Below are 26678 nucleotides of genomic sequence, written 5' to 3'. Positions count from 1 at the left end.
TCAATGGGATTGAGATCCGGGCTCTTTGCTGGCCATGGCAGAACACATTCCTGTCTTGCAGGAAATCATGCACAGAACAAGCAGTATGGCTGATGGCATTGTCATGCTGGAGGGTCGTGTCAGGATGAGCCTGCAGGAAGGGTACCACATGAGGGAGGAGGATGTCTTCCCTGTAACGCACAGTGTTGAGATTGCCTGCAATGACAACAAGCTCAGTCCGATGATGCTGTGACACACCGCCACAGACCATGACGGACCATCCACCTCCAAATCAATCCCGCTCCAGAGTACAGGCCTTGGTGTAATGCTCATTTCTTTGATGATAAACATGAGTCCGACCATCACCCCTGGTGAGACAAAACTGCATCTCATCAGTGAAGAGCACTTTTTGCCAGTCCTGTCTGGTCCAGTGAAGGTGGGTTTGTGCCCATAGGCAACATTGTTGCCAGTGATGTCTGGTAAGGACCTGCCTTACAACAGGCCTACAAGCCCTCAGTCCAGCCTCTCTTAGCATATTGCGGACAGTCGGAGCACTGATGGAGGGATTGTGCATTCCTGGTGTATCTTGGGCAGTTGTTGTTGTCATCCTCTACCTGTCCCGCAGGTGTGATATTTGGAGGTACCGATCCTGTGCAGGTGTTGTTACACGTGGTCTGCCACTGCGATTACGATTAGCTGTCCTTCCTGTCTCCCTGTAGCGCTGTCTTAGGCATCTCACAGTACAGACATTGCAATTTATTGCCCTGGCCACATCTGCAGTCCTCATGCCTCCATCCAGCATGCCTAATGCACGTTCATGTAGATGAGCAGGGATCCTGGGCATCTTTCTTTTGGTGTTTTTCAGAGTCAGTAGAAAGGTCTCTTTAGTGTCCTAAGTTTTTATAACTGTGACCTTAATTGCCTACCGTCTGTAAGCTGTTAGTGTCATGTTAATTAATTGTTTATGGTTCATTGAACAAGCATGGAAAACATTGTTTAAACCCTTTATAATAAAGATCTGTAAAGTTATTTGGATTTTTACAAAATTATCTTTAAAATAGTGTCCTGAAAACAGGACGTTTCTGTTTTTGCTGAGTTACATTAAATATATATATTGAATACTGTATGTATAATATATACTGTAAATATTCTCATAAATGCATATTTATTTTTTTTACCATTAAAAGCATGGATAATAGCAGTGATAATGAAAACAAGGCAAGGAGAAACATCAGCACTGCTGTTGTGCTGGAGTCCTGAGAGAGAGATGGTAAGGGAGACTAAGGAGGCCTAATCATTCTCTCAAATGAGGGAAGAGTGACAGTCTTGGATGTACCTGACAATAGGCTCACGAATAGGAAGATAAAGTAGAACGGTGCATATGAATGGCCTAGTTCATTGATAACTTGTCTTTGTGAAGTCAAGAAAATGGTCTCTGTACATGCCATCATAATTTCTAGCAAAGGCACCCCAAATGAGCCACATCCCAGAGAGGACAGTATGTTATTTAAAAGGTAAGAAATATGTGTCCCAAGGGTCCTCCAGTGATCCTCGGCCATGCTTGATTTAGGACACATTTCATGACTGAATATGTCAGTCTCACTTTAAACTCAGGAACTATTTCTCACATGCGCAAATATAAATATCCATACATCTAACTCTCCACACATTTTCAAGGCATTTATGAGGCAGAAACACATTGTATATTAAGTGCTCGCATATAGTGAATGATAGTACAAAACACATGTTTCAAGCTAAATATTTCACATACATAAGTTTTTATCATAAAATAAATATTCTGTTTGAAATGAAGACAAAAAGTATTTGAACACTTTCTAGTTGTCGAACCATGTTCATAGTGAAACTACAATACTGTGGTTATTCCCCAAGGACACCTATGTTAATTTGAAGGGACTTCTGCAAAAAATGACCTGGGTACAGTTGGTTATAAAGTAACTGTAAAAACTGCTAAGAAAATTTAAGTTAGTTCTAAGAAAAGCTCTAGCACCATTTGTTTGCACATACCAACTGGTCTGATATTTTATAATTGAGCAATGACATACATACACTTTAAAGTGTGGCTTAAGTGTCAAAATACTTTATTGTATGGGTCTCACCCAAAATTACATTTTCATTTTATTTTCAGGATCAAAAACCATGGTAATTAAATGGGCGGCAAGGTGCGCACATTGTAAATCTATTATCTATCTCCATCATCTCCTACCTATACTATTGTTTAAGTGAGTTATGCCTGATCTAATCTCCACAAGTGGAGGTAAGATGACAGTGGCTCACCTTGCGTTTGCGGGGGATGGGCTCGTCAAACAGCAAGCTGTTCTCGTCATGCTCATCGATGTTGTCGTCCGGTGGGCCGTTGAGGCTGGGCATGCGGAAGGGTTTGAAGCTATCAGCGGACAGGGGTGGGGATGGCGTCGAGGGGTTGGACTGGTCACTGGGCGCACTCCAACTCCAGTACCCGCTGCTGCTGTAGCTGGACGGGGTGAAGCCTCCATCCTTCCAAGAGCCATTCAGGCCTTCTGTATGGAGAGAACAGTTCATGGTTAGGCCATAAAAAGACATTAATGGCAATAATAAAAATCAACCAATCACATGTGCAGCTTTAACAAACACTAAACATTTTAAATTAATTGTAATGAGGAGTGAGAAAAGTAAGAAGATAAAAAAGAAGACAAAAAAGTCAGGATAGTTTATGAAACAATGAACTCTCAATATGCAGCTGTGCTGTAGCACACGGTCATAACAAAAATGCACCCTGAAGTTAAAATGCTAATTATATTCCATAAAAGTCCAACAAAAGGTTTGGCTAAATATGCCCTATCATGTTAAACAGGAATGTGACATCACAACCAGGAGCATTTTAACAAATGACCACCCATGTTTCCATATTAATGCCTTAAATAAATAAGTAAATAAATGAATTTAAGGTATTATTAAGTTGTGAAATTATGGAAACATATTTGTGTATAAGAATAATAATAAAAATTATTATTATTATTACTATTATTGTTATAAAACAGTACCATATTTTTTTATCTTAATTACATGTGGCATTGCCATGCAGTCCGGTTAAACCCTTAAGCCTTTATTTTGGCAGAACACAGCATTATGAAATTAATTTAGATTTGGATAGTAACTGTTAGCGGCCAAGCATGCTTGGAATTATGCATACGTGCATTAGTGAATCTACAGCGCGGTAAATATAACGTGCTCAGCTCATTAGCCTCACACAGTAGCACACATAGAGTATGCACAGCGAGCAGCGCAAGCAGACTATATATTTAAATTAATCGCAGCACTTGAGGTTTGATAATCGCACTACATTATATTGACATTTTGATTTATTTAATTAATCGCTCAGCCCTATACAATAGCAAAAACAGCACGTTTAATTTGAACATGTGTCCTAACCAGACGCGATGCGAAAGGCGATAAAAAAAAAAATCAAGCCCCCAGCCCCAACCAATCTTATTGGTTGAACAACCAGCTCCACATAGCTGTATATAATAGCTTAAACATGTACAAATTTGCTATTATTGTGCCATATAACACAGCATGTGGACATGTTTTGCATCATGTGGAAATGGTTATTTTGGTGTGAGAAATATTGACTAATATTATAAAAAAAAAAAAAATGCAATAAAGTCTGATATGGTCCCTTTAAGCTATTATATAACAGGTTTAAGACAAGACTACAAAAAGCTTTCATAACAGCAGAGCCAGTACACTACTGTTTCATGTGACAGCTTTCAAGAGCATGTGATAATGTAAAACAGGAAATTGAAGAGTGAAAAGTTTGCTTTCTCTGGAGCTCAAAGACAACAGTGTGAAAATAATTTCATGAGAGCTGTCATCATTGTAGTTGTGGTTTGAAGATACTTACTTACCGTTAACCTTAACAGGAGGACTCCGTACCAAAGGACTAGTGGACAGGCTGGTCAGCACCATGGCAGCTGTCACTTTGTCCATGTCTTCCTCCTCTGACTTCCTGTAAGATGAAGCAAAAAACAAAGATTAACTTATTCCATTTATATAAGAATTTTCTAACATTCAAATTGCTTTACAAAGACAGAATACTATCAACCACCACCAGTGGAGAGGAAACAGAGAGTGATGTAGACAATCCATGAATAAATGGGGATTATTAGGAGGCCATGATTGATAGAGGCCAGGACACCAGGGTTACACACTAAGGGGCCGTTAAAAGCTAGACATAGCATCTTAAAAATGTGGCATTCATGCATGATACTCTGAAAAATCACCTGCTGCTGCAATGGTAAAAAACATCCGTCTAGTGCTTGTATACATAGAAAAATGTACATAAAAATGTATGTGGTGTAAACAGCCCCTTTCACTATCTTTACAATAGTGATGATGATGTTGATATCTCAATGAAAGCCGTTTCCACCAACATGGGCACGGACCAGCCGATCTCATGCTGTTACATGTTTACACACTTATGTTGTTTTACACCAGTATGACATTCCTTTTTCTTTGAAACCAAAAAGGATATGCTAGGCAGAATGTTAGCCTCAGTCACCATTCACTTTAATTGTATAGATATGGATTTAGATGTAATGAAAGTGAATAGTTAATTCAAAATTTCTAATTTGAATTACAATTTTGCATCCTGTTCGGTATCTCAATTCCAATTCAACTCCAATACAGGTAATGAATCAGAATTTAAAAGGCATTCTCAATTCAATTTTGAATGGCACATATGGGCTGAAATATGTGCCACCAGAAACTGAATTTGAACCATTTATATTTTAATTTGAATGGCTAAACTTGAATAATTGCATTGAAAAACTGAATTTGAATCACATAATTTGAAATTGTATTGTTTAATTAAAATTGAATTTATTCAAAAACTGAATCTGAATTGTATCATTTGAAATTGAATTTATTCGTTTGGAACTGAAGTCCAATAAAATTTGATCCTCACTGAAAATTAAACTCTCTATATATCTTCACATTCACTTCTCACAATTCAGATTCAGTTCTCAAATTCAATTTCAAGTTACTGAGACAGACATCCGGGTAGTTGGAGGATGAAGGAAGAGCAATCGAGCGCAGATCGATAGATAGCGTTCATTGGCGCACAGGATTCCTCTTGGGCCAATCAGCACAAATGTTTTGGAGCACAGTACGTTACCCGCCATGAAACTATGGAATTACGATTGTGTCAATAATAATGAATGTAACTTTATAAAACTGAACGTAACTTTATAAAACTGAACGTAACTTTTTCAGAAACTATCAAAAATATTCCATTACAAAAGAAGAAAAACACAATTAAAATGAAAAAAATGAACTCAGTCGCATCTAATTTAACAGGCTCTTCAAATATGCTTCATTTTTTGTTAATGTTTTTCAAAGATTCGTTTTGCAAATCGTGGATTCTGAATACATTGCCACAGATTTCGCTTACGCTTCGCAGTTTTTCGCTTGCTGTTTTGAGACAAACCTCTCGTGGGGGTGGGCTTAACAGTGATCTACTCTGATTGGATAGTGAGCTTTTGATGGACAGGTGCTCTCTGACCCGGATGTACAGAGGTCACTCAGTGGCGCGCATATTGGAAAGCTCTCGCGGTGATTTGTAGTTATGCAATACGTCGTGCTTTGTTGTATTACTTACTAACAATATGTAAATAATATTTGACCTATAATGATATAATTTAATATTATATGAGACCTTCGATCGTCTAATAATCGTCTTCGATCAGTCTGTAAAGATGAGCTCTCAGGAGAGACACGGAACGGCATCATCTTCCTCCTCCTCTTGTTTTTTATTTATTTATTTATTTTATTTTTTTTTATGTTTAATGCAAAGAACAGGAACATACAAAAGAGAAAGCATACGTACATCACATAATATCAACCAAAACAATAAAGAAGACAAAAATAAATAGAAAATAATAATAATAATAATAATAAAAAAGATAATAATAATAAAGTATATAACAATAAAAGAAGAGGTAGGGCCATTACATCACACAAAAATGTTCACATGAAGAGATCAAATGCAGTGCAGATTCTAACAGTCCTTATGACTTTCCTATTAGTAGATACTGAAATCAAATTTAGATAATTTTCTATTTCTTTTAAGAAAACAGAGAAGATAGGTTTACAGTTTAAAAATTTGCATTTGTGAATATAGAATTTGCTTAGGAAAATAATTAAATTAATAACAAAACAGACATTTTCGTTTGTGGGGTCTGAATCAAAATACCCAAATATAATGTTTCTCATATGTATTGAGAAGCCTGGCAAAATCTTACACTTGATAAAAACATCAATATCATTCCAGATCTTCTGAGTATAATGACACGACCAAAATAAATGAACCACTGTTTCATCAGAATTCACACAAAAAGAGCATGTTAGCTCAATGTCAGATTTAAATCTTTGTATACATTTCTTAACAGGATAGAACCTGTGTATCAACTTAAAGGAAATTTCTTTCACTTTATTTGTGAGAATGAATTTCTGCTGTAAAGACCAGATTTTTTTCCAATTAAGGTTACCAAACAAATTATTCCAAAAGGAAATAACAGGTGGAACAGAAATCAAATCCTAAAGAAATAAAGATCTTATAGTTTTTAGCTTTCGACTCTGAAAAACAGATTTGACCAACAGAAGTATCACAAGGTTTAGGAAAGGATGCAGTAGATACTGGGGAGAAGTAATTACGGTTTTTAAAAAGCATACATAAACCAGAGGGAATAGCACCCATTACTGTAGCAAATTCTTTTGGGGTTACTGGTATTTGGTATTCAGAAAGAAATTCTGAATATCTGAATAAAAGACCTTGCTTATTAAACAAATGCTCCACTCCTCCTCCTCTTGTCCTTCAAGGCAGCTTGAAGTAAGTTCGTGTTACTGAAGTAACCAATAACATCGATAAAAGCTTTATTCATGTAACGTTACAGTGTGCAACAGTTCTGGCTTTATTTTGCAAATTTATTGTTTAACCATTCAGCTCTGCAGGATATTTTGAATTTTTTAGAGAATTAGGCATATCTGAATTTAAAAGAGCGTCCTGCCCACATACATTGGAGTAAATGGATAGAAATTGTCTAATTTTACAGAAAACACTCTAAATTTCAACACAGTGGTGGAATATTGCATATATTTTATTATATTTATTCACAATGTTTTGATAAACACATATAAAATATCATATTTTTATATATTTTTTAATAATTTTTTTATTGTCATTCACAAGTTTGCAATGCACTGATGTCATGTCATGATGTTATGTAGTTTGATTGTTTGCTCTTTTGCACAGTTATTATATTCAAGGACGTGTCAATGTAGACAGTGCCGATATCAAACTGGTCTTTATTCTACAGCAAGGCAGAAATCTTGGTGCAGATGCTGCATCTGTACATAACAACCTTGAAATTCTTAACCAGTCGCTCGGGAATACCAGCACAAGGCAGGGTCAGCAGCAGTCCGTTCAGCAGTCGGGGCAGAGTCACACAGTGGACCAAGATATGGCCAAGTTTCAGTTTTGCAGTCATGACAATGACAAAACAGCAAAATTTTATTTAGCATGCATTTACAATACAACAATAAATTTGCAAAATAAAGCCAGAACTGTTGCACACTGTAACGTTACATGAATAAAACTTTTATCGATGTTATTGGTTACTTCAGTAACACGAACTTACTTCAGGCTGCCTTGAAGGACAAGAGGAGGAGGAAGATGATGCCGCTCCGTGTCTCTCCTGAGAGCTCATCTTTACAGACTGATCGAAGACGATTATTAGGCGATCGAAGGTCTCATATAATATTAAATTATATCATTACAGGTCAAATGTTATTTACATATTGTTAGTAAGTAATACAACAAAGCACGACGTATTGCATAACTACAAATCACCGCGAGAGCTTTCCAATATGCGCGCCACTGAGTGACCTCTGTACATCCGGGTCAGAGAGCACCTGTCCATCAAAAGCTCACTATCCAATCAGAGTAGATCACTGTTAAGCCCACCCCCACGAGAGGTTTGTCTCAAACAGCAAACGAAAAACTGCGAAGCATAAGCTTAAATCTGTGGCAATGTATTCAGAATCCACGATTTGCTAAAACGAATCTTTGAAAAACATTAACAAAAAATGAAGCATATTTGAAGAGCCTGTTAAATTCGTGCGACTGAGTTCATTTTTTTCATTTTAATTGTGTATTTCTTCTTTTGTAATGGAATATTTTTGATAGTTTCTGAAAAAGTTACGCTCAGTTTTATAAAGTTACGCTCAGTTTTATAAAGTTACATTCATTATTATTGACACAATCGTAATTCCATAGTTTCATGGCGGGTAACGTACTGTGCTCCAAAACATTGGTGCTGATTGGCCCAAGAGGAATCCTGTGCGCCAATGAACGCTATCTATCGATCTGCGCTCGATTGCTCTTCCTTCATCCTCCAACTACCCGGATGTCTGTCTCAGTAACTTGAAATTGAATTTGAGAACTGAATCTGAATTGTGAGAAGTGAATGTGAAGATATATAGAGAGTTTAATTTTCAGTGAGGATCAAATTTTATTGGACTTCAGTTCCAAACGAATAAATTCAATTTCAAATGATACAATTCAGATTCAGTTTTTGAATAAATTCAATTTTAATTAAACAATACAATTTCAAATTATGTGATTCAAATTCAGTTTTTCAATGCAATTATTCAAGTTTAGCTATTCAAATTCAAATATAAATGGTTCAAATTCAGTTTCTGGTGGCACATATTTCAGCCCATAGGCACACAACCCTTATATGAAAGACGTATCATTGTTTTAATCCAGCGAAGGACATTGTAAAATCTCAAACTGCCATTTTCTTTCATGTGATTGAAGGACAGAGAATGAATGCGTTGATGTGCAGAAGGTGTAATAAATCTTCTCATCTGTCAGCTCGAAGAAGAACATAGTCTCTCGGGAACATCTGAGCAGCCCTGCCAAAGGCACAGCGTGAAATCTCGTAAGCGAGAGAGAGAAAAAACGAGCGACCCCTGGCTGACAGAGTAGACCGGGACCTCCATTAGAGATAGCCTAATTTATGTTTCTTGTGTGGTGAGAATGATGTCATTACAGCTTTCGGATAAATCATGCTAGGCAGTCATCGTCTTCCAATGCCACTTTTCCCAGGACCCCACAAGTACAGCCACTTCCTGGTCACCTTGGGAGAGCAAACTGGGTATGATGAAGCTTCCAGATAATGCCACGCAAGCGTGCTCCCAGACAGCGGCTAATTAAGAGCTTTAATATACAGCATCTTATGCAATGAAATATTGTACATTTGGAAAAACGCATTAGAACCTATGCAATTACCTTGTAATATATTGCCACTCTCCAACAAAAACAAGGGAACTCGGTCCCAAATCACATTAGTCATTAGTGTCCTTTTCAAGCCACAGTAGTGAAACCGGCCCAGTTAATGAGTGGTAATTAAATGAGGAGGTGAATGATACTTTCACCTGTGCAATGTGCATTTGACAGGAGAAGAAATGGCATCTTCAGTAGCACAATTGTGTGTATCCTCACCATTGCCATTATCCAGCCACCTAGGCCCAATCCCCGCTGCTAAGCGTGAACACTATGCGTAAGGGTTGCTTCAACAAGCACTATAGCAGCAGGGTTAGGCACAACTCAGAATTTAAGAACTGGCTACCTTTTAATTCAAGAGTCAGAAATGTAATTGAATTTGCCTGCAACCCACATGCTGGATTGGAATTTGAATGGCATGAAGAGGAATTTAATGAATTACATTTCAAAGGACCACACATGGTCATGCAACAGAGGAATTTTAGTAATCCAACACAAGTTTAAGGTTTCCATCTTGAAAGCCACAAGTTGATTGGATCCATTTAGAAGACTTTGGGTGACTTTGAGCATTAAGTAACACCTCACAATAAGGTTGTATTTGTTAACATTAGTAAATACAAAACTAATACCATGAACAATATTTTTGCAGCATTTTGGTTAATGTTAATTTATTAAACACAATTTTCAGTGTTAGTTCATAATGCATTAACTAATGATAACATGCACAAATAAATTGGTTTTAATGTTCAACTGTTGAATTTTGTTACAAACAGAAATTATATCAGAGGGAAAAAAAGAAAAACACAACTACTGATTTTAAGTATATAGTCCTGCACTGAACTTCCACCAGCCTGTCAGTCTAGAGACAGAGAATCAAAAAATAAAACATTAGCACACCATTACACAGCAGCATGCATGCAATGGCTACTACATAACTAAGTACTATGCCCCATAAAGTGTCAAGATGCATTTAAGTGTATGTTTTTGTCTCCTTTGACAATGTCTGAACACAATGCACAAGTACAGCTATAAACACTGAAAAATCAATGTAAAGAATTAAAAAAATTATACAACAAGTTATGTGATCAAGACTGTACTTCATATGTAACTACATCCCTTAACAAGCTGTGCTTAAGTTTATGTTTTTGTGTGGGCTGCCATCATAGAATCAAATGACCATTCAAATACTACTCACTTAATCTCCGTAACTGCCCTGTTATTTGACATTTCCACTCTTAGATTAACTTTATCATGACCAACTTTGATTAGTGCATTTCTACAATGTCATCTATAACTGAAAACTATTGATTTTGAATAGTGCTGCATCCAAGCCCCTAGGTATCAATGTAAGCCCAAGACACCATGCATAAAAAATTAGTGCAACTTTAAGCACAGTTTGATAAGGTCAAGGTTGTAGATTTGGCTTGATAAATGGAAACATTTATTTGTTTTCATTGATCATGGTATATATATATATATATATATATATATATATATATATATATATATATATATATATATATATATATATATATATATATATATGTATTGGGAGGGGGTGGGGGGTTAATTGGGGTTTCTGACATTCTTTGAGACGCTATAGTGTTTGCTAAATAAAAATTTTACGATGTGAATGCACTTTCATAAAAACGTTGATTAGTGTATCTTGCTTAACACATTTATAAGCCAGATCTTTCAATAAATCACTCAAAAAGACTTATTTGTTTGAATTAGTCGGACAAAAGCTTCACTGAAAAAATTTACTGATTTGGTTATTGAACTGCTATTATTACTTTAAAACAAAAATCCTGTCCAACTCAAAATGAAGCAAGTATTTTGTATACTAAATGTCTGTGAATCTGAAATCTGTACAATAATCTGATGTAATAACAAACATCTCTGCTGGAAATATATACATTTTAAATGGTCTGCACTTATATAGCGCCTTTTTAACCTTAGCGGAATTCAAATTGCTTTACACTGCGTCTCAATCACCCATTCATACACACATTCATACACCAATGGCAGCAGAGCTGGCATGCAAGGCACTAGCCTGCCATTGGGATCAACTTGGGGTTCAGTGTCTTGCCCAAGGACACTTCGGCATGTGGGGTCGTGTGGGCCAGTAATCGAACCACCAACCCTGCGATGAGTGGACAACCCACTCTACCACCTGAGCCACAGCCGCCCAATGTAGCCTATATTTAATGATATTGTGGGTTCCCCTTGCAGCAAAAACCAAATTCTGTAGGAAACACAGAGCTGAAGAATAACACCAGATGACTTAAAACAAATCGCACTCCATTCAGATTTTAGTGAGAGCATTTCAGCGTCAGTAAACACTGATAACTCTAACATAACAGTAGTAACAGAAGTGCAGGGGAATTTCCTGAAAAACTAGAGTGCATAGCTCCTCCTCTGCAGCCCCACCCTCTCTGTTCGCTCTGTATTAAGAGTGGAGTTGGTGCAGAGGCCGGGGGCCAGTTGCACCAGCTATACTGTACGTACATAACAACTTAGCCTAGTTGTGGCGTAAATGGGCACTAAGTCAAGTGTCAAGTTTCAACATATACAAAATATATAAGATATTAAAATGAATAAATGTCCATTTTTCCAGCCTGTTGTATAAGTATGATTTATCACACCTTATTTATTTTAGATACAGTTACTATTTATTGTTATGTACACAGGGCAAATATATTATTTATCAAATGTACTTTTATTATGTATCGTATTTTAATGGGAATTTAATTTATTACAGCTGACAGTTACACAAGCGGACAAGGTTTAACATCAACCGTAACGATATAAAACTGAATTAAGTTTGCTTATTGGATCAATAAATGTAAACATCATAATATGTGGCTACACATTACTTTTCGGAGAGCGTACAACCTACAATTTAAGTCTTGCCTTAAGAACAGGTGGTGCAACCAAATTAAGCACTGACTTAATTACAAACTAACTAGTAGTTACTAAGCCCTTAGTGTGAACTTTACGTCACAACTTACATGAGAACTTACACACAGCTGGTGCAACCCTACCCAGGAGGCAGAGGAGAGATGCCTTTGAAGTTGGCTTGAGCCGGGCCACCCTTCATTTATTACAGTCACCAGTGTATGACGCTCATTTCCATCTGAATAACAGGCAATAAATCAAATATCTCAAGCCTCCCGCTGTGAGCTCCTGCGTTATGTTATCACGAGCAATGGTGCGAATGCCAGAGACTTAAAAATCTGAATACGACACGGCACAAATATGCATGAAAGACATTAGGCCTTTAACGCTAACCTGCTGTAAACATGTAGTGCCGTGAATGCGATCTTTGACTGTCAGATACCAATCAGTTACGGTCATGGACTGAGTCATGCTGTTTATCTACGGCAATGTGGAGATCCCTGTCACATGCCATTAAAAGATAAAATAGCGGCAGCAAATATGGGTTGTTTACTTTCAATTTCCTGTGCAATATCATTACAGCGTTTTATATATTCTTTCAGGAAGCCCACATATGAGAATATATGGGGTAAGAAACAGGAACCAGGCCCAGTGCAGTAATTGTAGAGGAACAAAGTAGGTCCTCAAACCAGAATAAACAGGTCAAGCGTTGGGCCTGTATATCCAATGACAGTACACTTGGATATACTCTGTATGTTTGGGAAGTTCCTGAAAAGTTATTTTTTGTACTCTTGAAGTGATGGATAGTAATGCGTCAAATGTCCTTGTCAGCTGGTACGGTCCAAATCACAAACCCTAGCCCAGATGTTCCCAAACTGGTTGCCACCAGGTATGGCTAGGGGTGCCATGAAATTTCTGCTCAGTTTAACTGACAGCAACATTATTTTAATTGTATTTGTTAATATTTAATATACAATTATCCAATATTAAAATATTTAAATAAAGGAGTGTTTTCAATCGCATATTTGTTTATTTATTTATTTTTTCAGTGGTTGGGGTGCCATGGGGAATCACTACAGTTTAAAAAACATTTGGGAACAACTGCCCTAGCCAACTGACCATTCAGTGACTGTCTTGTACTCTAAACAAAAATGGCAAGAGCTGGCTGAAATGTGATAGGCTGGCTTCTATTCAATTGCTGCAACATCTGGACGTTGCAGCACTCCAGTCTGGAAACAAAGTCATGTTTACAAGGTACCTTTGGTTGACACAATGATTGTTCCTGAGAAAGACATTATCATTGTATTTGTCAGGTTCATGGCATCAAATCTTTCAAAGATATTTGGATTTTGTTTGAGGAACCTTTGTAACAAGTAAACTAGATATCCAAAAGCAAAACTGAATTTTGCTTTGTTTTCAAAGTTTAGCTGGCATATGAATAAACATAAATTCTGATCAAAATCTACAAATTTTTGCTAATTTCTTTGGTGGTTTCTAAACAGACACCGAGTGTTTTTACATACACCATCTTACACAAATTTTGCTTAATAAGCCAACAACATGTGATCATGTAAATGCCTTTAAAGTTGTATTCTTTTATCGGGGTAAAGTCATAAACAGTTTAAGCAGAAACCAATTAGCTCAAGCAGAATTTTGCCCATTACCCTGATTTTGTGTTGCATGTAAACACTTTTATTGGTGAATGTCTGTTTATGTTTTGACATCAAAAGCAGAGAATAAGCCGAAGATTTAAACTCTCATGAAAACACGGTTTCATATTTTTAAAATAAGTTGATCAGCGTATCGGTGTGCATGTAAATGCATTATTGATGTGCAATTATAATTCTTTTATACGGCAGTCTGCCATGGTTTTATTTTTGTCAGATAAGCCCGCCCCTAAATGGTACAAAATCACAAAACCAACAGTGGTTCGTCACTTTACCAACATAGGAAGACCAAACTGATTTCATTTTAAGTCATAATAATAGAATGAGATGGCGAAATCACAAATTTTACTCCCATAGAGAAAAATTTATGAACCAACGAACAATGTTATTGCAATTTTTCATTTAAGTTTTAACACTAGCCCAAACCTAAACCTAAACGAAGGAAAGCGTATTACCGGTTATTGCCATCAGTCATTTGTATTGCATAAATACTGTAAATATGGAATAAATAACCAAATTTGATCACAGACATTTCCTTTTCTAAAATAAAGTGTTGAATAGGAGGATTTGTATAAATCTTAAAAGTATGTTTGTTGATTGGTACGCCTAAAAGTCTTACCTTAATCATATGGTATCTTACAATTTCGCCATCTCATCCAAATTATTACTACTTATATTACTAATATAAGTATATGTTGGTTAGACAGATCCTTCCTGTGTAAGTGGGAGGTTCTTGATAAGAATAAGCTGTCTTTTTGCAGATATTCAAAAGTCTGGCTCCATGAGACAAAAATCATGCCTATTCAAGAAACTCTGGACTGCAGAAAACCTCCAAGTCTGCTCGAGCCAGAAGACATTTCTGGTAGGATTGTTTCCAGTTTTGGTAACAATCAGAGCTACAGATTCTCTACCACCAAACTCCATGATCTAGTATCCTCTCTTCTTTTGCAGACAAACATACAAAGCACTCTATAGGGAAAGTTATTAACCCTGGAAACCTCTGAGATACACACCTAATCTATTTCTAATTTGATTAAAGCAAAGATGAATCCATTCATTATCTATTACTTTGTGTTATTACAGGTCAAGTGTACTGTTGACACAAAGGGCGTCAACACACGCATATGCTTTGTTCTAACCACGCTCATTTCATCTCACCCCTACCCATTCCCCTCCACACAACCCAGCCCAGACCCCAGAGGCATTCTCCTCATGCTTGCAGGCTGAGCACTTGCACAGGATACGCCAAATCTGTGGGCTGCGCCAGGGTTCGGGGGACTGGCAGGGGTACTGTCGGTCAGCACAGGGAGGCTTGAGGCGGTCCAGATAACACAGTGGTTGGCACAGGGCCAAAATCCATCCTCCCTTACCTCACACACTCACACACACATAGACAAGCTCCCAGAGTATGGATACACTTTGTGCCTGTGAAGCCTGGCCCAAAGCCAGAAGCCAAGCTGGAGCCAAACAATGATTTCCCTTAATTCTGTATACCCTTGTTTACTAACTAATCTGTAAACAGTCAAAATACAGCGTAGCTTTTGGCTACACTGGGCACTCTTCTTCTATTTATAGCTTTCCCTGCCTCCAACTCACTTGATTTTATGTTGAGCTTTTACAGTTCCTTGTTCGTTCCTCAATGAGAGCAGGGGAAACATTCACAAAGAGGGAGATTTCCAGAACTCTGTTAAACACAGGCAGTGTAAGTGCTGTGGTATTTACAGCCAACATTGAACTCAGGATAGAGCTTATTTACACCAGCATTTTTGACAGAACAATTAAAACAAGGCTCAATCGGGCTCCGCCACACACTGCCACTGTAAAATAAACATGAAAGAAATAGGAGAAAAATCCCAATCATTCATACCAAAAGGTAAACATGAGTATGTTAATTATTACCAGCTCCTAACAAGCATGTAAAAAAAAATTGTGGTTCAAAAGAATGACCCATTGATTAATTTGGGTAATTTATGTCTTCTTGTTTGTAGATAAATGCTGCTGTTCACCAATGTCAATTTGGATATGTAAACTGGAGTGTCTTTTCTAGATTTTTTTGTTGTATTCAGTGTGAATGTATTGGTTCGATTTAATGTGGTCACCCTAATTAAGATCCTCATTATTTTTGTACCAGATAAATACTGATTTAATTTAGAAATACTTCAAATTAGGCCAAAATATCACTAATATCATCATATCACAATATAATTAATGAAACTACTACTATAATACTACTACTTTCTATTAAACCACATTTTGAAAATAGTAGCTTTACTGTTGTTGAACTTTTTTATGAATAGTTTGTCGCTTAGGAAGCTACAGTTTCAAAGAAGCTTTCCCAACACTACAGTATGCAGGTGAATGTATTTTTTATGAAGGCATGTAAATTAACCTATATACTTCCTGCCTCACTGTCACATTTCAAGAGAAATGTACATAAAATCTGGTCATGTGTGTATCTTCAAGACCTGGCACTTGTGCCCTACTTTTAAGTCTACATCCTACAGTATAGTTTACACAAAGATATGACCCACAAAGACAAAAAAAAAACAGCCATAGACTTAGAGTCACCTCCCCCAACTGAGAGGCATACAGGGAGTGCTCTGCCTGAGTACCTGAGCTGCATTCACAAAGCCAGTGTTTGGGCGTTTATGAGCCGAGCCATGCGGCAGGCATTGCAACTGCTTTGACGGACTCAGGAAGAATTAATGTTTCTGTCTGACTCAATGAGCGATAGGAATACCAAGCTCATTTTGGCTATAAGCTATTCAATTTGGCAACCCTTTTACTTCAGGAAAAAGAGAGAGAAATAGAAAAAGCTACTGTGAAAGAGAAATGGCCATATAAAAAAAAAAAACACTAGCAGCTAAGTGAGTCATTATAAAGTCTACAGTGGTGACAATGACTTGGTTGTGTTCTATTCCCTGAATACTAGACTCACACCACTGCCTAAGTGTCCTTGCTGGCTTTCTGCCAGATTCTATTCCTGACTTCAAGTCACGTCCAAAAGATTGTATTTACGAGACGAGTGCACATGAACGGCACTGCAATGTTTTGTTTACCAGTGCGACACTGGATTTTCTTTAAGCCCAGACTTTCCAAGTCCATTAAAGAATCATGGTGCAAGCTAATTTGTATTGATCATAATAAGTCATAAAAATGATAAAAGATGAGCATACAATTCAATAAGTGCAAATTTGTGTACTGTTGTTGTAGGATATCAATAACATTTGCCACAACACACTACTAGCCCCTTTAAGCTGCTTTAAAACAGGCTTGTGCTACAATGCAGCACACAATATCCAATCATTCTCTGTGGTGGCACAAGAATGATAAAATACCTGCCTAGGGCGAGTTTCATTTGAAAGTGAGCATCATTTTGACCTACTCATTCTGGAGGGTAAACATTTAAAGTGAGTATTGAAGGTTGCAGGGCATGACTATCTCAAATGTGCTCGTTTGGTAGGCCTAACACAAAGCTATACGTCACTGCTATGGTGTATTTTTTCAATCGGGATTAGGGGTGTTCACTTGTTTTCTCAATGCATCGTTTAGTAATCCTGATGATTTATATGCATCAATCTTGAAATATGATTTTTGAAAAAATTGGTGTTGGTCAAAAATAGATTTAGGCTGTTAAAAATCGATTGGATAGCAGTTCAGCAAATATTTTAGAATATATAAATATTAAATTAGTTTCATGTGTGAATTAAATGAGACATGCGTGCTTCATTCTCTAGTGCATCCCGGAGCGCGCGCCCTCACAGTTCTCCCCACACAGACGTGCGCGCTGCAGTCTTTCATCATCGCGCCTGCTCTCCATTCCATCCGTAAGTCTCATTGAAACTTTCCGAGCAGTTTTAAGAGTCTTTCAAGCACCTCAAGTCTGATATCTCCTCCATATGGCCACTTTCTCATGAGCAAGTGACAGCTCACAATAGCTTTCTTGTCGTGAGTCAAACACGCAAAAAAAGTGAATTTATTTTTTTTATATTTATAATTTATGTAATTAATTGTACTGAATTAACATGATCAGCGGTGTTAATAAATACATAAGACATATTTTTGACTGATTGTCCTTGAATGTAAAAGAGCAATTTAAATTTTCCCAGGGATTTTTAAAAAAATAATAAAACTTAATTTAATAAATTAAAAGTTTCAAAATGAATCGCCACCCAGGATTACAAAATCATAAATGGCAAAATTACTTCCTCAAAGGACCATTATCTGTACTTTGTTACAGCCTTGAGGAAGGACACTTTGTAAAAGGATTCAGTTGCACACTTTTGTTTGGAACGACCCTACAAGTAACACCCACTCCCACAAAATTTTGACATTGACGAGAAGACCTTAAAAAGGTATATTGTTACCATTAATCCAAGGCACAGAGTCCCCACCAGGCATGCACGATTATCTAGTAGAGCATTTCCATGCCCACCATCTCTCACTTTTGGCACGTGAGTGACCCTTCCATCTCCCCGCCAACATCCCCTGGTCCCATGGGAGCCATCACCACGACAGAGACACTCCCAATTACATAGTGTGGGAGGTATGGACTGCCCAATAAAACCCCATCCTTCATGAGATGGGACTGATGAGTAAGAGTATGTGTGCAGGCAATGCTTTTCTCTTAATATCATCTCCTAACTGACTCAGGGCAGGACAAATACCCTGTCACATCCGAGCATGTTATGGACTCTTATTAGGGGAGAAATGGTGGATTCCACGGGTTTAATGCTTAAGCAAACTCCACATAAAGAAGCCTATGGGGCATAATAAAAATGGCAGGTGCATGGTTAAAAGTGAGAAGTTGACTATTGTAGAACCTCCAAGGAACACTGTTTCGATCAACATTCATTTGATTAATTAACTAACATCATGCACCACTTCTACAACAGACCTAAGCACAGCTAACAAAACAACAACAAAACATAATCTGTAGGATTTTGGTTGAAGTCAAATGATTGGCGTTTGATAAGCATCACTATTACTATTTCTCATCCTTACAATGATAACTCAAAGCATGTAGCTTGTTGAGTAAAGGTGTGCTATTATCAGTTTTGGGTGTAATGCAATTACAAAGTAATTAGTTAGTGTAACCTAATTACTTTTTATTCAAAGGCTAATGTAACAGATTGCAGTTTGAATTAAGTAATCAGATTAGTTACCTCAATTATGTTATAATTACATTACTTTTGTTTTAACATTACACATTATTTATGTGGACTGCATTTAAATTATGTTCACATTTACATCTATTTGCATTTCTGTGAAAGCTGAATGGCATCATTGTAAGAGAGAAACTAGTGGTGCTGTATATGACTTGTATACATCAATTGACGAGAAGAAAATATAGAATTTGTTGAGCAGAAAACAAAAATAGGAGTTAAAGAATGTAACTAAAAGTAAAGTAATTATTAATGTGATTACTTTTGCCATAAAAGTATTCAGAAATCTGATAACAATTTTAGAGAAGCAATTTGAAATCTGTAATGAATTACTTTGAGTAACTTGCCCAACACTGGCTGTTACTCTTCTTATAGATCGGACTTACGATTTTTTGCCTAGCAGATTATAGAACTTACAATATTATACAGATTATACACACTCACAATATAAAACACATAGACTTAAATTGACAGAGGAACACAAGTCATATCTAGTAAGGCAATTATCATAGAGACATGGGATCAGCTCTTTGACTTTGGTCCAGTATGCAACCACCTAGCAACCAACCAGAACACCCTCGTAACCAACTAGAAAAGCCTTAAACTGGCGCCACACAAGCAGAATTCAAACAAATAAATTTTGGCTGAGCATGTTACATAAGCACACTGTTTTTCTGAGATCTTGCTCTCTTCAGTCGGGTTTGACACACATGACAAAACAAAATTCAAGAGACAAAAACTATTGCAACGTTTAAAGTGTGATTTAGGGTGTTTTCAGACCTGTAGCTTGATTGATTTGTTCTGAAACAGGGGTTAAAATAGTTAAAATGTTGCATTTTCTTCATGAGTCGGTTTGATTTCACAAGGTTATATTTTAAAACAGACCAAAACTGTAAAATTTCCGTTGTGTTTCTTTTTTTCCCATCATTAGTTGCTTTTGCATTATTTCTGTATTGAAAAGTGCCTGTTCTCACGTTCACAGAGCTATCTCTCTCTCTACCTCTCATGCACACAGACAGAAAGAGTGAAGCCATGTCACCCATATGCTGTTTTATCCATCAAAAAGTTGTTCTGATACTATCCAAAAGAGAGAAGCAATCATGAAAACCCTAAATCCCAAAAAATTGGGACAGTATGAAAAATGTGAATAAAAACAAATAGGAGTGATTTGTAAATTATATTCACCCTTTGCTATATTGGAAGCACTACAACTACACATTATATGATGCTTTACCTTGTGAATTTCACAGTTTATTTGAAAATGTACAGCAATTTCAAATCAGTTGATTGCAACTAGGGTTGCAACAGTATGAGATTTTCATGGTATGATAACCGTCTCAGAAAATATCACGGTTTCACTGTATTACACAATTATTATTAGCAGTTACAATGACATTTAAAGGAGTGAAAACAGAAAGGTGTTTTTTTTTTTTTTTTTTTTGGTTGAACAAATACTTTATTATAATTGAAACTTGAAACCATTTTTGTTTAAATGTAAAGTAAAAAAGTCTCCCTTTTGAAAATGTTTTTATAAAAATAGAATAAGAAAGCTAAAAGGTTTATAATAATAATAACTATAATAAAGCATGTAACTATAACATGTTATATAACTAATGCATGTTAGCATAGCATGTTAAATGAACTACTAAATGAAAAATAACATCAGCTGTGTGAGCTTTTAAAGTAATGTCCTATGATTATTAACAGTTAACATATACTGTAGGTGCACGACAGCACACCCACTGCTCCTGTTTGTACCTTTAACTCAGTGGTTCTCAACTGGTTTTGCTTCAGGACAGATTTTACATTGGAAATCAAGTGGCGACCCACCATAGTTAAAACGTAACCTGTATTTAATGTATCCTGGGCGCATTTCCTTTTATGTTGCATAGTTTGTCCATGGTTTTCAAGTACAAGGACATGCATCAAGTGACATTATTTTAGTTGTTGATGTCAAATCTACAGAAAGTTTTCTCTACCCCCTTTTAAAAATTGAAGAGCATATTTACTTATATGAGCCCATTATTATCCCATTTATTTTCTAATTTCAAACATAACAGAACATCCATATTACACAGGAGGAAAGGCTCCTCGTTACCATGCGCATTAGTCAGTGTGCTAGTCTTAAATAACAACAATAACAAATTATAGTAATTATGAAAAAATAAATACAAGTTGAAACCCATCTTGAAACTTGAACTACAACTGCCACTGTTGATATAAAATGAGGTCTAATAGATTCTACCTTTAGATTATTTCATTTATTAGTTACTTTTACTCATGTAAAATCGTGTAACAATTTTAAAATTGATAACAATTTTAAAAAATAAAGCATAGCAAAGTGTTGCTCGGCATGTCAGGGCTGTTTACTGTTTGAGAGGTTCGACTCGACTTCCTCCGTAACCCTTTAAACTAGAAAAGTCTCACTAGAACTCAAATTGGTCACGTCAGTTTTGAGGTCTGAGCTCTGCAAGCCTGGTCGTTGCACGCACACACCAGAAAGAAGAGCAGATCATGATCAGGAGCTGGTTCCGTTACACTTGTGCGAAAGTGCAGATGAGAAGTCTTTAGCTGATTGCGAGATTTTCATTAATTCTCCTCGGAAGTCCTAAATAGGCTATCACTTGGATGGCTGCCAAAATATCTTTAATGTGAGAACCACGTCATTGTTCTAACCCTGCTGTCCGCGACAGTCCGAATAGAACTGTGTCCCACTTTTGGGTCACGACCCACCAGCTGAGAAACACCGCTTTAACTCACACACACACACACACACACACACACACACACACACACACACACACACACACACACACACACACACACAGAAGCCTCGCTTCTCTCTGACATTTTCTCCGCTGCGTGTGTGTGTGTGGCGCAAGTTGACAAGTCTGACAGGCAGTTGAGATGGAAAGGAGATGAGCACGCACACTTCTGATTGCATTTTTTTTCTCAATACCGTAGATAAGCAAATGTACATGGTATGATAAACGTACATTTTCATGTGCCCATGGCATGGGTAACTCGCACATCTGTGAGAACACTATGAATACAGACAAATGTGTAAAAATTTGGAGCAACATATACTGCCATCTAGCACCATCATTTCCAGGGATGTCCCTGCATTTTCTTCAAACCACATATTGCGCCGATTACAAGTGCATGGCTGTGTGAACAGAGAGGGTAGGTGCTAGATTGGCCTGCCTGCAGTCCTGACCTGTGTCCTGAAGTTGTGTCTTCAGTGCCAAAAAGCTTAAGTGTTAACAGTTTAAAGACACTGACTACCACCCCTGGAGTCGCGAGTTCGAGTCCAGGGTGTGCTGAGTGACTCTAGCCAGGTCTCCTAAGCAACCAAATTGGCCAGGTTGCTAGGGAGGGTAGACTCACATGGGGTAACCTCCTCATGGTCACTATAATGTGGTTCTAGCTCTCGGTGGGGCACGTGGCATGTGGTGCATGGAGGCCGTGGAGAATAGCGTGAATCCTCCACACACACTATGTCTCCACGGTAACGCGCACAACAAGCCATGTGATAAAATCAAGGATTGACGATCATGCGGAGGCAACTGAGATTGGTCCTCTGCCACCCAGATTGAGGTGAGTCACTACACCACAAGGACCTAGGTTATTAGTGTTATTAGAAGAAATGGTGATGTTTCAGTGGAAAAAACTCGACCGTCCCAACTTTTTTGGAGCGTGTTGCAATCATCTAATTTGAAAAAAACTTTACATTAAAAAATCTTAAAAACTTTTAAATTCACAGGATAAAACATCATATAATGTGTAATTGTAGTGCTTTCGATATATCAAATGGTGAATATAATTTACAAACCACTCCTTTTTGTTTTCCCTTACATTTTTCATACGGTCTCAATTTTATCGGAATTGGGGATTACAGTAACGAGCTGACCTTCTGATTTCTTTTCTGACCAGGTGATCTCGCACCGATTGTTTTGGTGCAGATCCGAGTGCGATCGGCGTGTTCAAATATGATGGGAGAAAATGCACCAGGTTCCAAAACAAATGCTCTAAATGAGCCAGGTGTAAAAATGACCTTAGGATGAGATTCATTGAGTAACTTTAATCTGTGAAAGTGCGTAATTGTGTATTTATCTCATCAAGGCTTGTAGTAGAAAGTGTATGTCCATATGCAGCTTTCAGTGAGTAAAGAAACTATGTTCAATAAAATCAGACTGTTGTGTATCTGCTTTCTGATGTCATTTTAGTGTAGGAAAAATAGGCAGGAAAACCGCTTGGTGACAGAATCACTATTGATAACAATCATCGTTTGTGATGATATGCAGCTCAGTGTGATGAAAAGATCAGATCAGCTTAATGACTTGTCTGTTCTTCAATAAAAGAAGAAGCTCATTGTTCACTTGCTGAGAAGACAAGACCCAGCTTCAGTGACAGAACAATATTTTCATGCATACCAGATGTTTGTTTTTTTTTGAAGCCATTAACTCAGCAGGACGTCCCTGATGGTCAAGTGATTAATGAATGCTAATGCACTCTTCGCCTCTTTCCACCTGGCGATTTTGTAAATGAAGCCGACTTGGAAAATATCTGGAAAAATCTCAAAAAACCTTAGCAACAACATAGCAATGTCCTATTACTGTGGTGCTGGTTTTGCTTGAACGAGTAGTTACATTTTCTTCAGAAAATGTAGAAATTAAGTTTTTGTCTTTTTATAAATTGTTTTGTGACTTAAATTAATAGTACACCCAAAAATAACTTATGTCAAAATGTATAGTGTAAAAGGAATTATATTTTGGTCTGTTCTCACCCAAAAACGATGGAGTCTTATGGAATACTTTTATGCCTCTTGGCTTTATACAAAGACTATTTCAAAGCTGCAGGTTTTATTGTTGCAGGGAAGTGAGTAGACAGTATATTTGAACATTTTGAGCATAATGTTATATGTTATTTGAAAAGTATTATTTCCTAAAACCATCTCAAGCCACCCTGGGATGTGTGACATAATGTAACGCATGTTCAAAGCCTATGACCGCCCCTTTAATGTGGAGCTAACAAACTCTGCATTTCCATCTTTACCTAAATCAATGGAAACAGGTGTTTATTATCAGTAAACAAGTTTTCATTTGTTTTGGCAGAAGATTGGGTGCATGTTAATTCTACGCACGTACACTTGGTAAACAGCAGCAGAAGCCTTGTTAAGTAGAGCCAGTGCCAAGCTACTGTTCCTTATGTAAATGTGAGAGCGAGAGCCAGTGTAGCACAATGTCCTGCACAGTGGTGGACAAACATCTCTCTTACAGAACAGAAACAAAGGGAGAGACAAAGGAGGAGAACAAGTGAGTAAAAGCAGAAAAGAGAAGGAGAGAGAGAAAGAGAGAGAGAGACAAAATGGAGAGGGGTCTTGGCCACTCAGCACCTGAAAGTGAAAAACAGAGAGAGAGCTGGGGGGTGGGGAGTCTGGTACTCTCATTATATCTGAGTGGCTGCAGGAGGACCGCTGCTCTATTTATGACCATCACATACCACACTACCCCGCCTGGGAATGACAGCTAGCTACTGAGAGGTGGGGTTAAGTTATCCATATAGTCTCTGAGGGCCTGAGCCCCATTTTATCACCAGCAAAATGCATTATGACACTGTTTTTAATGCCGCTCTCTACTATTAAGGTCTCAGAGAATCCGTGGCTTGTTATAAAGCACCGTGAGAGTCAAAAATATATAAGTAAGTGATGTCTGTTCTTGAAGAAATGTGAAGGATGGTAGAGATGTGGCAAGCTACTTATTTGTTTAAAGACTAGTCGGTTACCGGAATGACTAGTCGACTTATTGTTCTTAAGGGAGCCCTGTAAAATTTGGATGGTTTCTGGCTAACCTGACACTAATTTGATGCATTTCCCAGGAAGCGTTTACATAAGATGTGTTCCTGTGTTCAAAAACATGCAGCGCAACACAATGGAACAGAACGAGTCTTGAAATATATATAATTTTTAAGTTTTCTTTTTACTATATTTAACTTGATACGCCATCCTTTAAATGCAATGCATGCGTCATGAAACTCCCAAAGTCGCAATGGCTGTAGTTGTGGTGTCTTAAAAATGCAACTTCTCAGAGAGGGTTTTAGCGAGAAAATATCTAACAGCTAAAGCAAAGTGCCCACTCAGCATCACTATAAAATACAAAAACTGCATAAATACATGTATACAAATATACATACTGTATATATAAGAAAAAACCTTGATAAACTAGTAAACCTAACTTGAGAATTTGAAACAATATGTCCTTTTTTTTAATCCTCTTTTCTCTCAATTTGGAATGACCAATTCCCACTACTTGGTAGGTCCTCGTGGTGGTGGTCCTCACCTCAATCCGGGTGATGGAGGATAAATCTCAGTTATCTCTGCTTCTGAGAGTTCCTTACAACTTACCACACGCCCAATTGAGAGCGAGAACCACTAAATCGGGACAACGAGGAGGTTACCCCATGTGACTCTACTCTTCCTAGCAACCGGGACAATTTGGTTGCTTAGGAGACCTGGCTAGAGTCACTCAGCACACCCTGGATTCAAACTCACGACTCCAGGGGTGGTAGTCAGCATCAATGCTGATGGTATTTCTTAAATATTTTAAATATTGAAAGCTTTGTGCCATTGTTTAATTAAATTATTAATATGTATAATGATATTAAACCTTATAAATAGAGGAGTGTGTTTATTAGAGCAAAGAATTTTTTGCTGTGGTATCAAAACACATTTTGTTATCATGACAACCCAAGTGGAAAGTTAATATTAATTGAAAATCAGGTGAATGCAAGTGTTACACTGAAAAAACTGTGAAAGAAAATGCGAGTCATACTCAAAGGTAACAGGCAGAAACAGTTGTCATGCATAGGGAAAAGGGTAAACATACAACAAGACTGTGATATAAAGAAGAAAAAGATAGTTGGAGTTGGCCAAGTCATTATTGCAGTGTTTCTTGTCACTATATGCTATAAGCTTGTGCCAAAGCTCTAAACCCTTGCTTTCACAGCTCCTCGAGTTACACAAGTGACTTTAACAGACACATAAGCTCCAAAGCGCTGAGAGGAGGAGCAGTCTCTTGGGTATGGCAGGGCTGGTCGCTGTCCTTCCAAACAGAGCAAAGTTCAGAGCCCGCAAGAGGAGCACAGCATCTCACACAGATGCTGCCGAGTCTGCCTCTCACATGATCGCCTTATTGTTTGCTCCAGCCACAGGCATTCTGTGATAACTGTGATGTCTTAGTCGGGAGGAAAAACACAACGTGGCCTGTGTGTCCCTTGAAGGGGGGCTGAGGGGAGACTTTACCTGTTGTCACAACCACAAAGTGGAAAAACAAGGAATACAGAGAAAAAGTGCACCAATGCTCTGAGCAGTCCTCCTCACAAGCAGCTCTTAGAGCACAACATGTGAAGATCAGCAGTACTGCGACAACAAAACCAGCTCCTGTGAAAAGCTTGGAGTACAGCAGCTGATCAAAATCAACATTAAAATCAAATCAACAAAAACTACATTAGATTAACATTTCATATGTGAGTTCTGTACAGTGTACCACACAGGTGGTATTTTATCAAAGGACTTTCAACATCACACCATAACTATATATTTTTTAAAACAGACAATAGTCAGTGGTT

General features: G+C 37.5%; 1 protein-coding gene across 2 annotated transcripts in view; it reads right to left on the bottom strand.

Annotated features, from left to right (window-relative positions):
• LOC127650032 (zinc finger protein 704-like) overlaps positions 1 to 26678 on the bottom strand; it is a 69960-nt gene that overhangs the window by 12757 nt on the left and 30525 nt on the right. For both annotated transcript variants that reach the window (XM_052135151.1, XM_052135152.1), the window contains exons 3-4: positions 3885 to 3985; positions 2275 to 2516 (exon numbers count right to left, since the gene is read on the bottom strand). In XM_052135151.1, coding sequence (XP_051991111.1) covers positions 2275 to 2516; positions 3885 to 3985 — 343 coding nt within the window. The remainder of the gene's footprint in view (positions 1 to 2274; positions 2517 to 3884; positions 3986 to 26678) is intronic.

The sequence above is a fragment of the Xyrauchen texanus genome, chromosome 10, assembly GCF_025860055.1.
Source record: "Xyrauchen texanus isolate HMW12.3.18 chromosome 10, RBS_HiC_50CHRs, whole genome shotgun sequence".
NCBI classification, from domain to species: domain Eukaryota; kingdom Metazoa; phylum Chordata; class Actinopteri; order Cypriniformes; family Catostomidae; genus Xyrauchen; species Xyrauchen texanus.
Note: the sequence above shows the minus strand (reverse complement) of the source record. Positions and strands in the feature narration are given on the sequence as shown.